This window comes from Sesamum indicum, linkage group LG11, assembly GCF_026168435.1.
Source record: "Sesamum indicum cultivar Baizhima isolate 11 linkage group LG11, ASM2616843v1, whole genome shotgun sequence".
In the NCBI taxonomy this organism is placed as follows: Eukaryota; Viridiplantae; Streptophyta; class Magnoliopsida; order Lamiales; family Pedaliaceae; genus Sesamum; species Sesamum indicum.
In genome coordinates this window covers 16,480,969-16,494,713 of record NC_142667.1, presented here as the reverse complement: position 1 = coordinate 16,494,713, position 13,745 = coordinate 16,480,969, and the positions used below count along the sequence as shown (strand labels likewise).

General features: G+C 36.4%; 3 protein-coding genes across 4 annotated transcripts; 2 read left to right on the top strand and 1 right to left on the bottom strand.

The window, feature by feature from the left end:
- Nucleotides 1-886: 886 nt before the first annotated feature.
- LOC105174568 (Rhodanese/Cell cycle control phosphatase superfamily protein) lies at nucleotides 887-1,955 on the top strand. Its single transcript, XM_011096711.3, has 2 exons — nucleotides 887-1,487; nucleotides 1,592-1,955. The coding sequence occupies exons 1-2, from the start codon at nucleotides 1,021-1,023 to the stop codon at nucleotides 1,791-1,793; spliced, it is 669 nt and encodes a 222-aa protein (XP_011095013.1). The 5' UTR covers nucleotides 887-1,020; the 3' UTR covers nucleotides 1,794-1,955.
- A 149-nt stretch (nucleotides 1,956-2,104) lies between these two features.
- Nucleotides 2,105-7,703, bottom strand: APD2 (RING/U-box superfamily protein). 2 transcript variants are annotated; one of them, XM_011096710.3, is made up of 10 exons: nucleotides 7,180-7,703; nucleotides 6,583-6,686; nucleotides 6,329-6,451; nucleotides 6,090-6,186; nucleotides 5,596-5,670; nucleotides 5,439-5,521; nucleotides 4,937-5,083; nucleotides 4,391-4,463; nucleotides 3,971-4,307; nucleotides 2,105-2,425 (listed from the first exon to the last, which is right to left on the bottom strand). In XM_011096710.3, exons 1-10 carry the CDS (start codon nucleotides 7,445-7,447, stop codon nucleotides 2,350-2,352), a joined length of 1,383 nt encoding a protein of 460 aa, XP_011095012.1. In that variant the 5' UTR covers nucleotides 7,448-7,703; the 3' UTR covers nucleotides 2,105-2,349. The 2 variants fall into 2 exon arrangements, with proteins under 2 accessions (XP_011095012.1, XP_011095011.1); XM_011096709.3 differs by having other exon boundaries at nucleotides 6,583-6,689; nucleotides 7,180-7,699.
- A 2,004-nt stretch (nucleotides 7,704-9,707) lies between these two features.
- LOC105174566 (uncharacterized protein At4g15970-like) lies at nucleotides 9,708-13,221 on the top strand. The gene is made up of 4 exons (XM_088875367.1): nucleotides 9,708-10,077; nucleotides 11,639-12,004; nucleotides 12,385-12,857; nucleotides 12,978-13,221. The coding sequence occupies exons 1-4, from the start codon at nucleotides 9,841-9,843 to the stop codon at nucleotides 13,030-13,032; spliced, it is 1,131 nt and encodes a 376-aa protein (XP_088731493.1). The 5' UTR covers nucleotides 9,708-9,840; the 3' UTR covers nucleotides 13,033-13,221.
- The last annotated feature ends 524 nt before the right edge of the window (nucleotides 13,222-13,745 follow it).

Here is a 13,745-nt window from a genome sequence, read left to right as displayed (position 1 = left end):
TCCCCTATCCTCCCCCTCCCCCGGCGCCCATTTGGGCGACGCCGGCCGCCCAGATCTAGGCGGCCGGCGTCGCCCAGAAATGGAGGGCGACGCGGTCGCCCTCGCTGGATGGGCGACGGTCGTCGCCCTTGCTGCGTTGGGCGACGGCCGTCGCCCATGGTGAGGAGGGCGCCGGCCCTCCTCTTCAGCAGCGGCGGCGACGACGCCGCCGCTGCTTTTTTTTTTTTTAAATTATATATAAAATTAATTTTAATTTAATTAAAATAATATTTTATTATATAAATAATTAAGTAATTATTATATAAAAAAATATTTTATTATTAATAGAAATATATCATATTTTAATTAAATAATTATTATATAAAATAATATTTAATTCTTAAATACATATATATAATATTATATGTTAAATGTGAGAGAAGGGCAAAAATATCAAAAAAAAATATATTTTTATAGAAAAATCGCAGTCAAAGCGCGTGTGGCCCAATTTTTGTACGGAGGGGGTTTTTTGAACTTTATTTTATATCATAGGGGGTGTATTTGATACTTTAATTTTCATAGGGGGGGTTTTGAACATTCCTATTATCACAGGGGGGGTCTCTGGATTTTTCCCATATAATTTGTGTAAAAAACAATTTAGACCAAGCGATGAAAGTTGGGAAGTTCGTCTAATATTTTAAATGGAAAAAAATAAGTCTACACAGTGCAGAAGAATGAGGATCAAAATAGTATATAAATAATGAAATCTTGAAATATAATAAATCTCCCATTTGTAAACATTAAAAAAATAGAAAAAAACAATTTTGATATAAGTATTGATCTTGAACAGCCTTGTGAGATAAGTTGAAAATTTACATTCACAAACTAAGAAAAATCAAATGCATTGAACAAGTTGTTTTGAGCAAATCATAGGTAATCCTCAACTCTTCTTCGAATATTTGGACAAAAAACAGGCCCATTTTCAAAAGTGAGGAGTTCAAGATAAGAAGGGTGTTGGTTGAAGGGACAAGAAAAGCGACGATGGCTTTTCAACTGAAGCACCACCACACATCCACCACCACCACCACCTCAAACCACCGCAAACACCTCCATCCAACGTTCACCGCTTCCCCTCAGCCGCGCTTAAGAGTGCATGCTGTTCTTGGCGGCAGAGCTCAGGAGCTGATACAATCGGGTGCCGTCACCCCCATACTACCAAAAGATGCAGCCTCAGCAATGGAGTCCCAAGGATACACATTGCTGGACATCAGGCCAGAGTGGGAGAGAGAGAAGGCACGTGTTTCAGGGTCACTTCACGTGCCGTTGTTCGTCGAGGACAAAGATACTAGCCCCATCACATTGTTGAAGAAGTGGGTTCATTTTGGTTATATTGGGCTGTGGACTGGACAATATTTTACGATGATAAATCCTCGTTTTCTGCAACAAGTGGATGAAATGGTTCCTGATAAAGATTCTAAGCTGCTCGTCGCTTGTGGAGAGGGACTAAGGTAATGAACTGTCTTTTGGACCTTTGGCTGAGAGAAGGGGACTTGTTGAAGATGAATTCCTTAGCATCGTTGTGTTAACACATTTGTATTATATGTATATGAAGGTCAACTATGGCTGTTGCAAAATTACATCAAGGGGGATACAAGAACTTGGGATGGTTGGCCGGAGGGTTCAATCGAGCAGCTGATGATGATTTCCCAAGAGTTGAAGGTAGTGAGAAGTTGCAGTATGCCACGATTGGAGGCGCATCGTATTACTTCCTCAAGTTGCTTATTATATTACAAGCTGTGGGGAAGGAAACGTGATTGCATGCCAGCAACTTTCGTTAAAGGACTTGAGCTCCTAATGCATTTGAGCTATTTCAGTTTTGATTAGTTTAGATGGATCTAGTTGCAGTTGTTTGCCTACATTACTTGAAATATTATTCAAATTGCATAATAAACAAGGGATTGCCAGTTCATCCAGAACACTGTTGCAGCTCCCACTAGCAGATTAATTAAAATGGAAAAATAGAGTTAATCTCAACTCCACGCGACGTTAACTCATGGGCGTTAATCGTAAGTTATTACCTCGTAATTGTATAGTCTGCAGCAGCTTTGAGCTCAGCTAATATTGATTTGTCTGAACCTTTAGAACATATGATTTGAGCAACAACTGTTGGTTCGTATACAAGCACTCTCACATTTGTTTCGATATTTCAATAGCATACTGTACCAAGATCAGGCCATGGGGGAGAAGAAAAGGAAATTCTGCTATCTATACAATACTCTCCAACATTTGACCCTCAAAGAAAGAAATAGAAGGTACAAGACATATATACTGAGAAATACTAGCCAAGGATGCAGGGAACTTCTGTGCTGCTCAAACTGTGTATATCTTTCTCACCCTTTTGGTTCGTCGACGGCAAATAGGGCAAGCTCCAGAAGCTTCCACTATTCTGTAAAGCACAGGTCAGGTTTCACATAATTGAATTGAACTAGTATTGGCTCCTTCAGCGCAATTCTTGGAGCAATTTGTCGAAACTAAATATATATTGATCCATGAAAGCTTTTTCCTAATCTATAGACAGTCAACATCTCGCTCTGATTGTCCACAAGGTTCTTCACCATAATGGACAGTGCATCCAATTTTTTACAATTTTAATTATTGATCTTAACTAGATTTCCACAGATTACAAAATTTATTGGAAGAACTAGTTTCAACTTCCTGACATGGATAATGATTCCTCAAAGTCATTTGTTTAGTTGCATACCATTTGTGAGTGGGATAGTCAAACAGACAATAGAGGTAATGTTAAGAAAAGTTTTATGTCCTATAAACAAGAGTCTCTGACACAAATTTGAAGCATTCCAGAGCCCTTTCTTTTTTTCCTCAATTAAGTTCAAAGAACACAGCCTGTTTCAATATTAAGTCACAAAGACTTGACTTCCTCTACCCTGTGAGTTGAAGTCCTAAGTAAAAGTCTTCATACAACTAGGCATCTCATTTGTGGTATAAACATTTATGGTACCATATGCAGAATAAGAGCACGATATATGTTCAAAAGTGTTTAAACTGGGTGAAAAGGATCTCCAGGCATCTTAATACTTCATGATATTAACGAAGGGTTAGTTACACTTAGACTCCCTCAAAAAATGTGAAACTACACTTTTCCCTAAAAAAGTTTAAAAATTATAGTTACACCCCGTGAGAATTCTTCGTTTACAACTTACCCCTTTTCTCTAGTGTTTGGACATAAAATGCTAACGTCAACAAAAAAAATTATATGAAACTTCCAAATTTACCCCTTATTCAACATTAACCTAGTAATAATTTTATGCTTGTATGGGGATAATGTAATATATATAAAGTCAAAAGAGTGTAAAATATTGTTCCCGAATTATAGTCATTGGATAGAAAGTAACAGTTGATAATAAAAAAAAGTAGTCATCATTTGGTGATTTTTTACTTCCTATATAGAGTTATGTTAACATCATTATTTTACCTATTTCTTGAATATGTTCATTCAAATACTTCATCTAGTGCTTCAAAAAATAGATGCATCAATGGTGTATGCCTCACCCCATTTATAGGAAGTCAAAAGATACAAAAAAAAGTGACTAGCTTTTTTTATTCATAAATGGTTGTTTTCTATCCATTTGCTATAATTCGGGAATAGTATTTTGTTACAGTTACACCCTTTTTTGACTTTATACATAAATAGAAAAATAGTACTGAAAGAATGTCGAATGATAGGTAAAATTGAAAGTTTATGTAAGTTTTTGCTAACATCAGTATTTTTCATCCAAGGCCTAATAGAAGGAGGTTAGTTGTAAACGGAGAGTTCTCAAAAGGGGTGTAAGTCTAATTGTGAAATTTTTTCCTGGAACAAAGTGTGATTTCACATTTCTAGAGGGGTCTGAGTGTAATTAACTCTATCAATGAACGCAGCACAAAAAGCAAACACAGTACGCTAAAAATGGGGGGACATTAAGAGTTTTACCTTGTTGCACATGCAAAACAAGCCACGCAGTGCCCGCATGGAAGGAAGAAACAATCTTTAGGAGCATCAAAGCAAATTGCACAAAGACGCCGACTATCTTCATCATCTTTAACTGGCTTTCCACTCTGCACAGCTCCACCTTGTGCATCATGCTCATCGTCGTCTGAGACAGAGGCATAAGAGGAACCCGAACTAGAGAGATTATCATCTTTGTGTGAAAGCAAAGGGTTTCTCTCAGATTCAACATCCCCAAGCTGATCTCTTCTCGTGTCTTGCTCAGTGCGTCGAAAATGGTTCAGAAAGTAATTAATGAGTAGCAGAAGAAAAGCCAATCCACCTGTAAGTAGAAGAATTTAATAAATCTACAGATATTCGATAAAACTTGATTTTATTTTCTAGTAAGCTCTAAAGACATCATACCTGTGCCGAACAAGTATATAACCCACCGAGGTCCGTACGAGAGTTTAACATACCAATCAGCACCAACCATACCCTAAAAAATATGGAGAGAAGGATGAAAGGAAATACCACTTTGACTTATTTCCTACATCCCAAATACCAGCCCAGAATTTATAACAGAATGTCATGTTTCTGGTAAAGGCTTTTGCAGGAAATTTATTCCATGTCATCATCATCATTACCATCAGTATGTTCTAACTCTCAATCAAACAGTTATAAACACAGCATAAAACACTATTACTTTTGCGGAAATTCTTAATCAAATCAAATCTTCATCATGGGCTAAGAGTCCAAGAATGGAACTGCTATTGAGCCACGCCTTTGTGGTTTTTAAACAGGACTGCAAGAACTATTCTGCTTCAAGGCCTTTATTTTTCTTTGACTGACTCCATTCACTAACAAAATTAGAGGTGCTCCGCATAAAAGAAACTAAGTTTATACTTTAATGAATATTGATAGAATTTTATTTTTTGCGAAAATAACATTCCAGCTAAAGATAGAACTTACAGGCGTTCGACCAGGAGAGGTAAGAACAGCGGCATTTCCACCTTGCAGAAACAGTCGGAAATTACATTGGCCCTCTGCTGGCGTGCATGTGTAATATGGTTCTGTGGTATTGTAAACGAAAGCCTTTATTCTCATATCCAAATGAACCTGTTCAACATATGAAATTTGAGAACTCAATGCAAATTGTGACGAGTCATCAAGAACGGGATATGGGAAGGATGAAACATAAGCTTTGAAAATAGATTAGTCATGCATTGATCTTGAAGGGCGGAGTTGATTTCCCATAGATTCTCAGAAAAAAGCAACTCCAACCACACTAAAACTATGGAATGGTATCCAGTAGAACATGCCAAAAATCTTTTTCAGTCGAAGGATTCCTCATTCAAGCGAAATAAATTCACAAGTTCCACCAGCGAAGTATTATTGAAAGCAAAATTACTGAGGGTCCTAAAGGTTGATTCATTAAAAAAGCTAGAGCAGAAAAGCATTATGGAAGACTTGCCTTGACAACATCAGCATTCAAGTTACCAACTGCAATGTAATAGGTAGAAGATTCAGACACATCCTTCTGAATTGAGCCATTTCCTGCAGAGAATAAATTGAGTAGGTTACACTAGAAGAAGAGGAACGAGTAAAATGCACTCATTAATCTACCTCACCATGAATTATACTCCATGATAAGGTTGTGCTTGGATCTGATGGATCCGTAAGCCACTTAGCAAGACCTTCATTCCCTGTCAGCATGTAGGGAAGAAAATTAATGTAGCACATTAACCCATGAAAAATCAATGTTAAACAAGATGAGTGTAGACTCCTACACGCCATGACCTTTTACCACATGTCCCAACTTTGTGCGAAAAAAATAAAGCTCACGAAAGAAGGCGCATGCTTGTGCATGTCACTTTCTTTCTCATATCTTCAAAACACTAAATTGTATTAATACTAATACAAACTAGCTAGAGCATGCTACAATTTAGGGCTTGTAAAGAATTCTAAATCTCACCTGTTATCATTCTATCCATGGCCATAAGTATTTGCAATGTGCCTCTTGAACACATGCACCCCTTGATTTTTTTTCCATAATGTGAAAGAATAAATCTTATTTCACAAACTTAGAGGGCAATGAACATATGCCTGTGAAACTGAAATTTACCTTCCGCAATTACAAGAAGAATAGAGGATGAACTTAGGGATTCCACGCTATAAGATATGTTTATTTGAGACCGTTCATTCAAATAGTATATCCATTCCTGCAATATTGGGAAGGCGAAAGGCTTGCATCACCATTCACTCAGCAGAAATTAAAATGTATATATACCCTCCAGAAGTAGAAAGAGACAATAAAGTCGAGGTCAAACACTTCAGTGCAACATCACTCCGCATGACACTCACCTTGTGGGTACTGGGAGGGAGAGTGATCTTGTGAGTCTCGGACCATTCAACCCTAACATCAAGAGGTGGATTTCTATAAAATCCATATAGCTTTGTTCCTTCGGCTGCACCGAGTTCTACCACCTGACATACGCTATAATTAACTTAGAACACAGTGCTGAGAACATTGTCATTACGGGCTAGAAGGCACCCTACCTACAGAAGCAAATCGTAAAGTAGCAAGCAAACTAAATATGTTACAGACATCAAAATACCTTTACAGACTCCACAAACAAATGGTTGGGTGTTATCAATATTGATGTATTAGGTCCAAGCCGCAGTGTCTCAGATCCATACAGCCCAAATGCCACAGTCATGGCTACTGAAATCAGAAACAGAACAGAATATGCAAAGCGAAATATAACGGAAAATTAATTTCCCGCTTCACATACAGAAAACTATGCACAAAAGTTAATTGGATCGAAAGACAAGTGAAAATTTTGAAAAAGAGGTTTTGACAGCAAATTTCTCACCCAATTCCAGGTATGTTTGCCCATTCGAACACAGCCAAACAGAAGAAAAAAGAAAAGGTAAAGTCTCCGACTGGACTAACTAATTAAAAATCCAACAAATACCGAACTCCAAGTGTTTATAAGAATTCAAAAAATAAAATCTCCCATCTAAGACTAGGTTATTGCACATCCAATAACCGTAAGTTTGTGCGTCTCCAGCAGGCAATTGCTCTACCTCCTGTTTTTGTTTCAGCAGTTTGATCCCAATACAACGAACAAATTTCAGCCAAAAGCTTGTAACCATTAACAAACCTGATATAACAAAACTTATTAACCAGCACAGAAATTGAAGAAAATTACCAAGAAACGAGAACGTGGTAGAAGCAATGAAGCAGGACTTGTCGTCATCTCTGAGCGACGAGGAATTCTCATTAGTCATCAAGGAAGCCTCATTATTCATCAATCCATGCTCATAACTCATCCCCGGGAAACGCTCTCCGTGGGAGAACTCCGGAACTCTCTGGGGAAACGGCAGCGGCGGAGACTCCTCAATATTCTCCCATGAGGCCGCGCCAGAAGCATCACCGGAATATTCTCCGGTCGACGGCTGCTCAGCCCGATCCATCATATATTAAATAAAATGAAGAACAAACTGAAGATAAAACTGACAATCTGCGGACGCGTGCGGACTCTATATCGAGGAGAATTGTTGGAATCGTGACAATGAAAGTCTTATTTTTAATTTTGTACCCGGGAAATCACTGGGTTTTGAGGAGGCCATGGTAGATTGAGAAATGGGGAGTGCTTGATTTATTTATTGATTGCCAATAAAGAGTATTGGGGGTGGACTGGTGGTTATGTCATGTAACAATATGGTGGTTGTGGTGGATCGGATTCCCATTGTGGGCTGGTGACTGGTGTGAGTATTCCCAACTCGGAAAGTTTAGGAGTAAATTGTTTTACTGAATTCCACATTTGGTTAATAAATGTTTTTGTATCATATTAAAATTGAACTTTCTTGAAAATATATTAACAATTTTAAATCAATCAATATATTATTATTATTATTATTATTATTAATACATTATTCACTACACAATACATCAAATATTTTTATAAATTATTAATAGATTCAAGTTATTTTTATTAATAATTACATTTACACCTCCTAATATATAGCTTATTTACACAAATCACCTCTGCTTTTGCATAATTATAGTGTTCCCCCATAACAGCAAAAAAGTAATGATAGTTTGTATGATGATATTGTCGTTTCTGATGATGTATGTGTAATTTTTTAAAAAAATATAAATGATTCGTGTAAAAGATATTGACGTTTCTAATTTGATGTGTAATTTTTTAAAATACATGATAGTTTGGGTAAATAAATAATAATTCAGGGATTGTAAATGTAATCCTCCTTTATGTTTCTAATGCAGTTATTTGAAATTATTTTTTAAATATCTCCATTAAATATAACCTTAAATAATCTAAACATTTTTTATAATTTGGTTCTTGTGAATATCTTTTTCTCTCTCTCTCTCTAATTACATGTCTAATTTTGTATATTCATTTTAAATTTAAATTTTGAAATATTATGTTACAATTCAATAAGACGACTAGACCAACGTACAAATAGTCTGAATTATTATCTTGAAACTTGGCATTTTTTTCCACATGGGCTCTTCATGATGATAATTTGATGCATGAATCTAGCTAATTTCAATAATAGTTGCATAAATCAAACTACAGCTGCGAAGTTTAGGTTGGTTTCTATTGTCTTGACTCTATTGTTTTATGTTGCGTACACATAAATGGGTTGAAAGTAAGGATGTAGATAGACATCAATTGAATAAAAAAAAATGCCTTAGTTCTATGCAATTTGTTCAAAATTGCTAGTTTTAGTTGAATGAATAATTGTTTATTAATTAGTGAATTACCATGAAACCCTATGCCAAATAGTTGAGCTGATTATCAAATACATACAAATTTGGGTAAATTATAAGGGTTGATCTGGATTTGTTGTAATTATAAGAAATTACAAATAATCATTTAAAATTGACAAAAGTTTAACAAATACAATGGACAATCGATAGAGAATATAACATTAGGAGATGCGATCTACTAATCTACATATGCATGTAATTTTATGCGTTTGTGTTGATATTTTTCCTCAATTTAGCCTTTCTATATTGAAAGCGTGGAACCAAAACGTACTACGAATTTGTGGAATAGCTTTTAGTTATTACCTCATATCACCTTAAATAAATACCTAATTTGGTCAAATAAAACAAATTAAATAAGTACAATTATATTCATTTTTATAATTGATTCTTATTTTAAACATAACATGCATGGGTAATTAATACAAATATATGTCACATATTTAAATGTACGTGCGTAATAATTCTAAAATTAAAATCTTAATTACTTTTAAAAATATATATTAATTGAATAAAAAATATAAAATAGAAGAAATTTATTAGACGTTGATTGAATCAAGAAAAGAGAGTTTCGGAAGTTGATATGCGAGGAAATGAAAAATTGAGAAAAATAGAGATGGATGAAATATTTAACCCAAAAAATAATTGTAGATCCAAAAATATATTTTTTGGACATCAATTATATAAATGTATAGATAGATACTTGACTTGTGATAAGTTTATGATTTGAGAAATTATACATAGTACTCGTTACGTAGTTATTTATCTAATGATTATAAACTAAGATTTTAGTTTCTTGATTAGTTTACCCTGTGAATTTTTTTATTAAAACGAATCCAAAGATTGGACTGATCCGTTATTTTTGGAATAGAAAGGGGGTTTGATTGTGTAGGGCTTGAGGGGTAGGTCCACCATTTTCTTGTTTAAATTTAGACACGGACAATTTATTATTAGCATTTAGAACCTAAGTCCAAAATAAATAGAGTGGGTGTAGTAGACAGTTCCCGCTTCTGACTCTTACCAGTTACCATCGAAAATCCCTCGGTAACTGCGCACCGGAACGAGCAATAATGACCCAATGACGACGCCGTTTCTCTGGCGTTCGTATCCTCTGAGCGTTTCTTCCAAGATGACGGTTCCGGTGCCGCCGGAGTCACCATCCTACAGCAGGCGGCCAGGGGTTTTGAGGTGCGTCGTGATGATCGTCGCTGCGGCGGTGGTGTCCTGTTTCTGCCTCCAGAGAGCTGCTGACTCCTGGATCCCAAGTGCCGCTCACGTGTTCCCAAGCTTTGATTACAGCGGTTCCCCTTCCTCGGTCAGCCTCCTTTTCATTTTACTCCTGTCACTATCTTAATTTTATTTAATTCATTTTTCTTTTGTTTTATTTATCTGTTCTATTCCCTTTGTTCTATGGATGAATTATTTGATAGAAAGGGACAGTCATCGTGAGCTGCAGGTAGAGACGTACAATTGCTACTGATTATAGAAGTTTCTAGTACTTAAATCTATCTCTTCGCATCTATATATGACAAAAAGAGGCAACATCTAGTACCAGTTTACATATATTTTATTGTTATACAGGTATTAAGACACTCCATAAAAACGAAGGAACAAAACAGAAAGAGAAGGAAACAAAATTATAGACTATTTTGGAGTTAATAAAAGTAGTTTAGTTTTTATATAGTAATTAATTTTTTTCATGAATGTGCTTATATGGATCTACTTATTTATGTTTCTTTGTATTTTCATTTTTGTACTAATATATCTTAGATGCAACTGAAAATCAAGTTGGCAAGTGTTTTGGACAATTGAGGCTATCTTATACAGATTGAACTGTTAGAAACGTTGCATACAAACATGATAGCATGAGAGTATTGATTTTATGAACTAAGCACTGTGTATCTCACAAACTCAAAACGATCGGTTAAAAGATCGCAGAGCTAAAGACAGTTGGCTAAATATAGGAATGCTTCAAATATTGGATGATTCATGTCTACCAAGATTTTCATTTCACTGTTTTTGTTTGTCTGATTAATATAATTAGCCTCAAGAGTTTAATGGCATTGCTGTGGCCAGGATGCATTGCTAGTTTATTAATGCAGAGATAGACACACCCACACCCCTAGAGCAGACCAGTATCCTGTCTGGAAAATTGGATCATCTAGGAAACGACGAGAATGTGTCGGTAGTTGTTGCTTCGAAAATCGTATGGTGATGACATTTATATTTTTGTCAGACCAATTGTCTGTTGTTTCTTTTCTGGACCTTGTATTCTGGGAATGCATTTCAGGCATGATGGTGGCACTATGATTGTTTATTCTATTTGAAGAGAGTCAAGAGAATTGAGTCTGTTGCACGTTCATCATATGCATGGTGGACAAAAGTATAATTTGTGAGTGTCTCTGTCATTATAATGGTTTCCCACGTTACTTCTAAAACGGCTATTATTAATAATAAGACTTATATGCAGATCTCTCTGCAAACTTGTGTTCATTTCTATTGATTCCTAGACTTTATTAGAATGGAGTTTTCCACATTTGTATTATAATATGTATTGATGGTTTTGCATATAACCTAATTCTGAATTAATTTCAACTTTGACTTAGTGTCTTCATCTTTTGACAATATAGATCTCATGATATGCAGTCAACGTGAAGGATTTTCAGTTTATCTTGCTGTTACTCAATTTATTAAATAATGCGTCTCATTTGTTATTAACCATTGTGGAACTTTACCTCGGTCTGGGCTGTTTTAGTTTAATACTAAGATATTCTCTTGCGTTCTCTTATGGCATATGATAGTGCACCGATGAGATTCTTTGCCATGGTTCATAACTTTACCATACTTTATTTCTAATTATTTCATAGTTGTTGTAGGACAGTGAGGAGTATAGTCTTGAAAGAGTTTTGAAGGTTGCTTCTATGCAAGATAACTCAGTGATCTTAACAACCTTAAATGAAGCATGGGCAGCTCCAAATTCAGTTATTGATCTCTTTCTTGAGAGTTTCAGAATTGGAGAGCATACCCGCCATCTGCTGAACCATTTGGTGATTGTTACTTTAGATGGAAAGGCATTTTCTCGTTGTTTAGCAGTGCACTCCCACTGTTTTGCTCTCGTCACTGAAGGAATTGACTTTTCACGTGAGGCTTATTTTATGACCCCAGACTACTTGAAGATGATGTGGAGAAGGATTGATTTCCTACGATCTGTTCTTGAGATGGGATACAACTTTCTTTTCACGGTTCTCTCTCTCTCTCTCTCTCTCTCTCTCCCTCTCACACACACACACACATGCAGACACGCAGTCTATCTCTGCACTCAAACTGTGCTCATATATTGCCTTTACCCTTTTCTGACCTAAAAAGTGGAATTGGCTTTTCCGGTCCAAAAGAAATGGTAAAGTTCTCGTTTCCTGTGATGAGCGTAATTCTACCATATAGTGCTTTCATACGTGAATATTTACTGCCATTGTTGGTAGTGCACCATGTGGCATTATAATGCTGTTTGTCTATGAGGTTATCAATCATCCCAAACTAGGCACTTTAGTTGATGGTGTATCCTAAACTAATAGAATATTTTGGGAAGTTCTATCCACACTTATCTTCACTGTCTTATTTCCAGGATGCAGATGTTATGTGGTTCAGAGATCCATTTCCTCACTTCCATCCAGATGCTGATTTTCAGATTGCATGTGATCATTTCAGAGGCAGATCTGATGATATTGAAAACAGACCTAATGGAGGATTCAAGTTTGTAAGATCAAATAATCGGTCTATAGAGTTTTACAAGTTCTGGTACTCTTCACACGAAACATATCCAGGATTACATGATCAAGATGTTCTTAATAAAATTAAAAAGGATTCCTTCATCAGAGAAATTGGCCTGAAATTGAGATTCTTAGATACTACTTACTTTGGTGGGTTTTGTGAACCAAGTGAAGATCTATATCAAGTTTGTACGATGCATGCAAACTGTTGTTTTGGGTTGAACAGTAAGCTTCATGACCTAAGAATTATGCTCGAAGACTGGAAAAAGTTTTTGTCTTCACCACCAAGTTTAGAATCATATGGTTGGACGGTTCCGCAAAATTGCAGGTAAATCAGCTGCTTGATGACAGTGCTGATCTAAATGAGTTTATATTGTACAATGCTCAATTACCTTATGATGCCGGATTACCCAATTTCATGTTTTCTGTCAACTTGTTGTCGTTGCAGTCTTGATTCCCTCCGGCTGGATATCAACAACCAGAGCCCCACAAGGATAGAATAATTTTGAACAAGGAAATCACATCTACCTAGTGTCAGTTGCTGTGGCACCTGGCGATCAGAGCCACAACATTTGAAAAATTGACGAGCACCTCCACTCCAACTGTTAACTGATAAATACAATGTTAATTAGGGCCTGTTTCTGTAAATCTACTTGTGCAAGTTAAAAAGGAAAGATAAATTTAGATGGCAATCGTTCACAATCTCTTCTTACATATGACACTGATTGGACTGGTATGTGCATGTTTCTTCCCTGAGCAAATCTGTAGTATTTCAGTTTTGGGGAGTGCATGGGTGAAGCCGTACTGTGCTTGTGACCACACCTCAATTGAAGGATTCATTGTATAGTGAGGCCTGGGATTGCAAGCTGCATATGACGTGCCCATTTTTTTGTTTTTTCAAATCTCGGTTACAGGCGGATCCTGAGTTGATACCATTGTAGACTTGTAGTTCCATTCTTTCCTTTATTTGGTCTTTGGTCTTTTGTCATCTTTTTAGACAGAATGGCGTGGTCTACTCTATATCTTGAGGTATTAGTCTTGCAAGACAAGTGCGATTGTCTCAAGTCTCAACGGGTCATCGGGGCGGAGCGTCCCAAGCGTCGTGCCGAATGCCTCGTTGTGACAGGCTGTTTCCATATCCATCGCAATAATAAAGGATTCCAATTTGCCAATCTTTTTAAGTAAAAACCCCTCGAATAATATTATCATTATCCGA

Coding starts and splice junctions, on each gene's coding strand:
- LOC105174568 (XM_011096711.3), top strand. CDS start 1,021: ATGGCTTTTCAACTGAAGCACCACCACACATCCACCACCACCACCACC. Junction 1,488..1,591: donor GCTTGTGGAGAGGGACTAAG/GTAATGAACTGT, acceptor ATGTATATGAAG/GTCAACTATGGCTGTTGCAA.
- APD2 (XM_011096709.3), bottom strand. CDS start 7,447: ATGATGGATCGGGCTGAGCAGCCGTCGACCGGAGAATATTCCGGTGAT. Junction 5,522..5,595: donor ATCATGGAGTATAATTCATG/GTGAGGTAGATT, acceptor TATTCTCTGCAG/GAAATGGCTCAATTCAGAAG. Junction 4,308..4,390: donor TATATACTTGTTCGGCACAG/GTATGATGTCTT, acceptor TTCTACTTACAG/GTGGATTGGCTTTTCTTCTG.
- LOC105174566 (XM_088875367.1), top strand. CDS start 9,841: ATGACGACGCCGTTTCTCTGGCGTTCGTATCCTCTGAGCGTTTCTTCC. Junction 12,005..12,384: donor GATACAACTTTCTTTTCACG/GTTCTCTCTCTC, acceptor TCTTATTTCCAG/GATGCAGATGTTATGTGGTT. Junction 12,858..12,977: donor ACGGTTCCGCAAAATTGCAG/GTAAATCAGCTG, acceptor TTGTCGTTGCAG/TCTTGATTCCCTCCGGCTGG.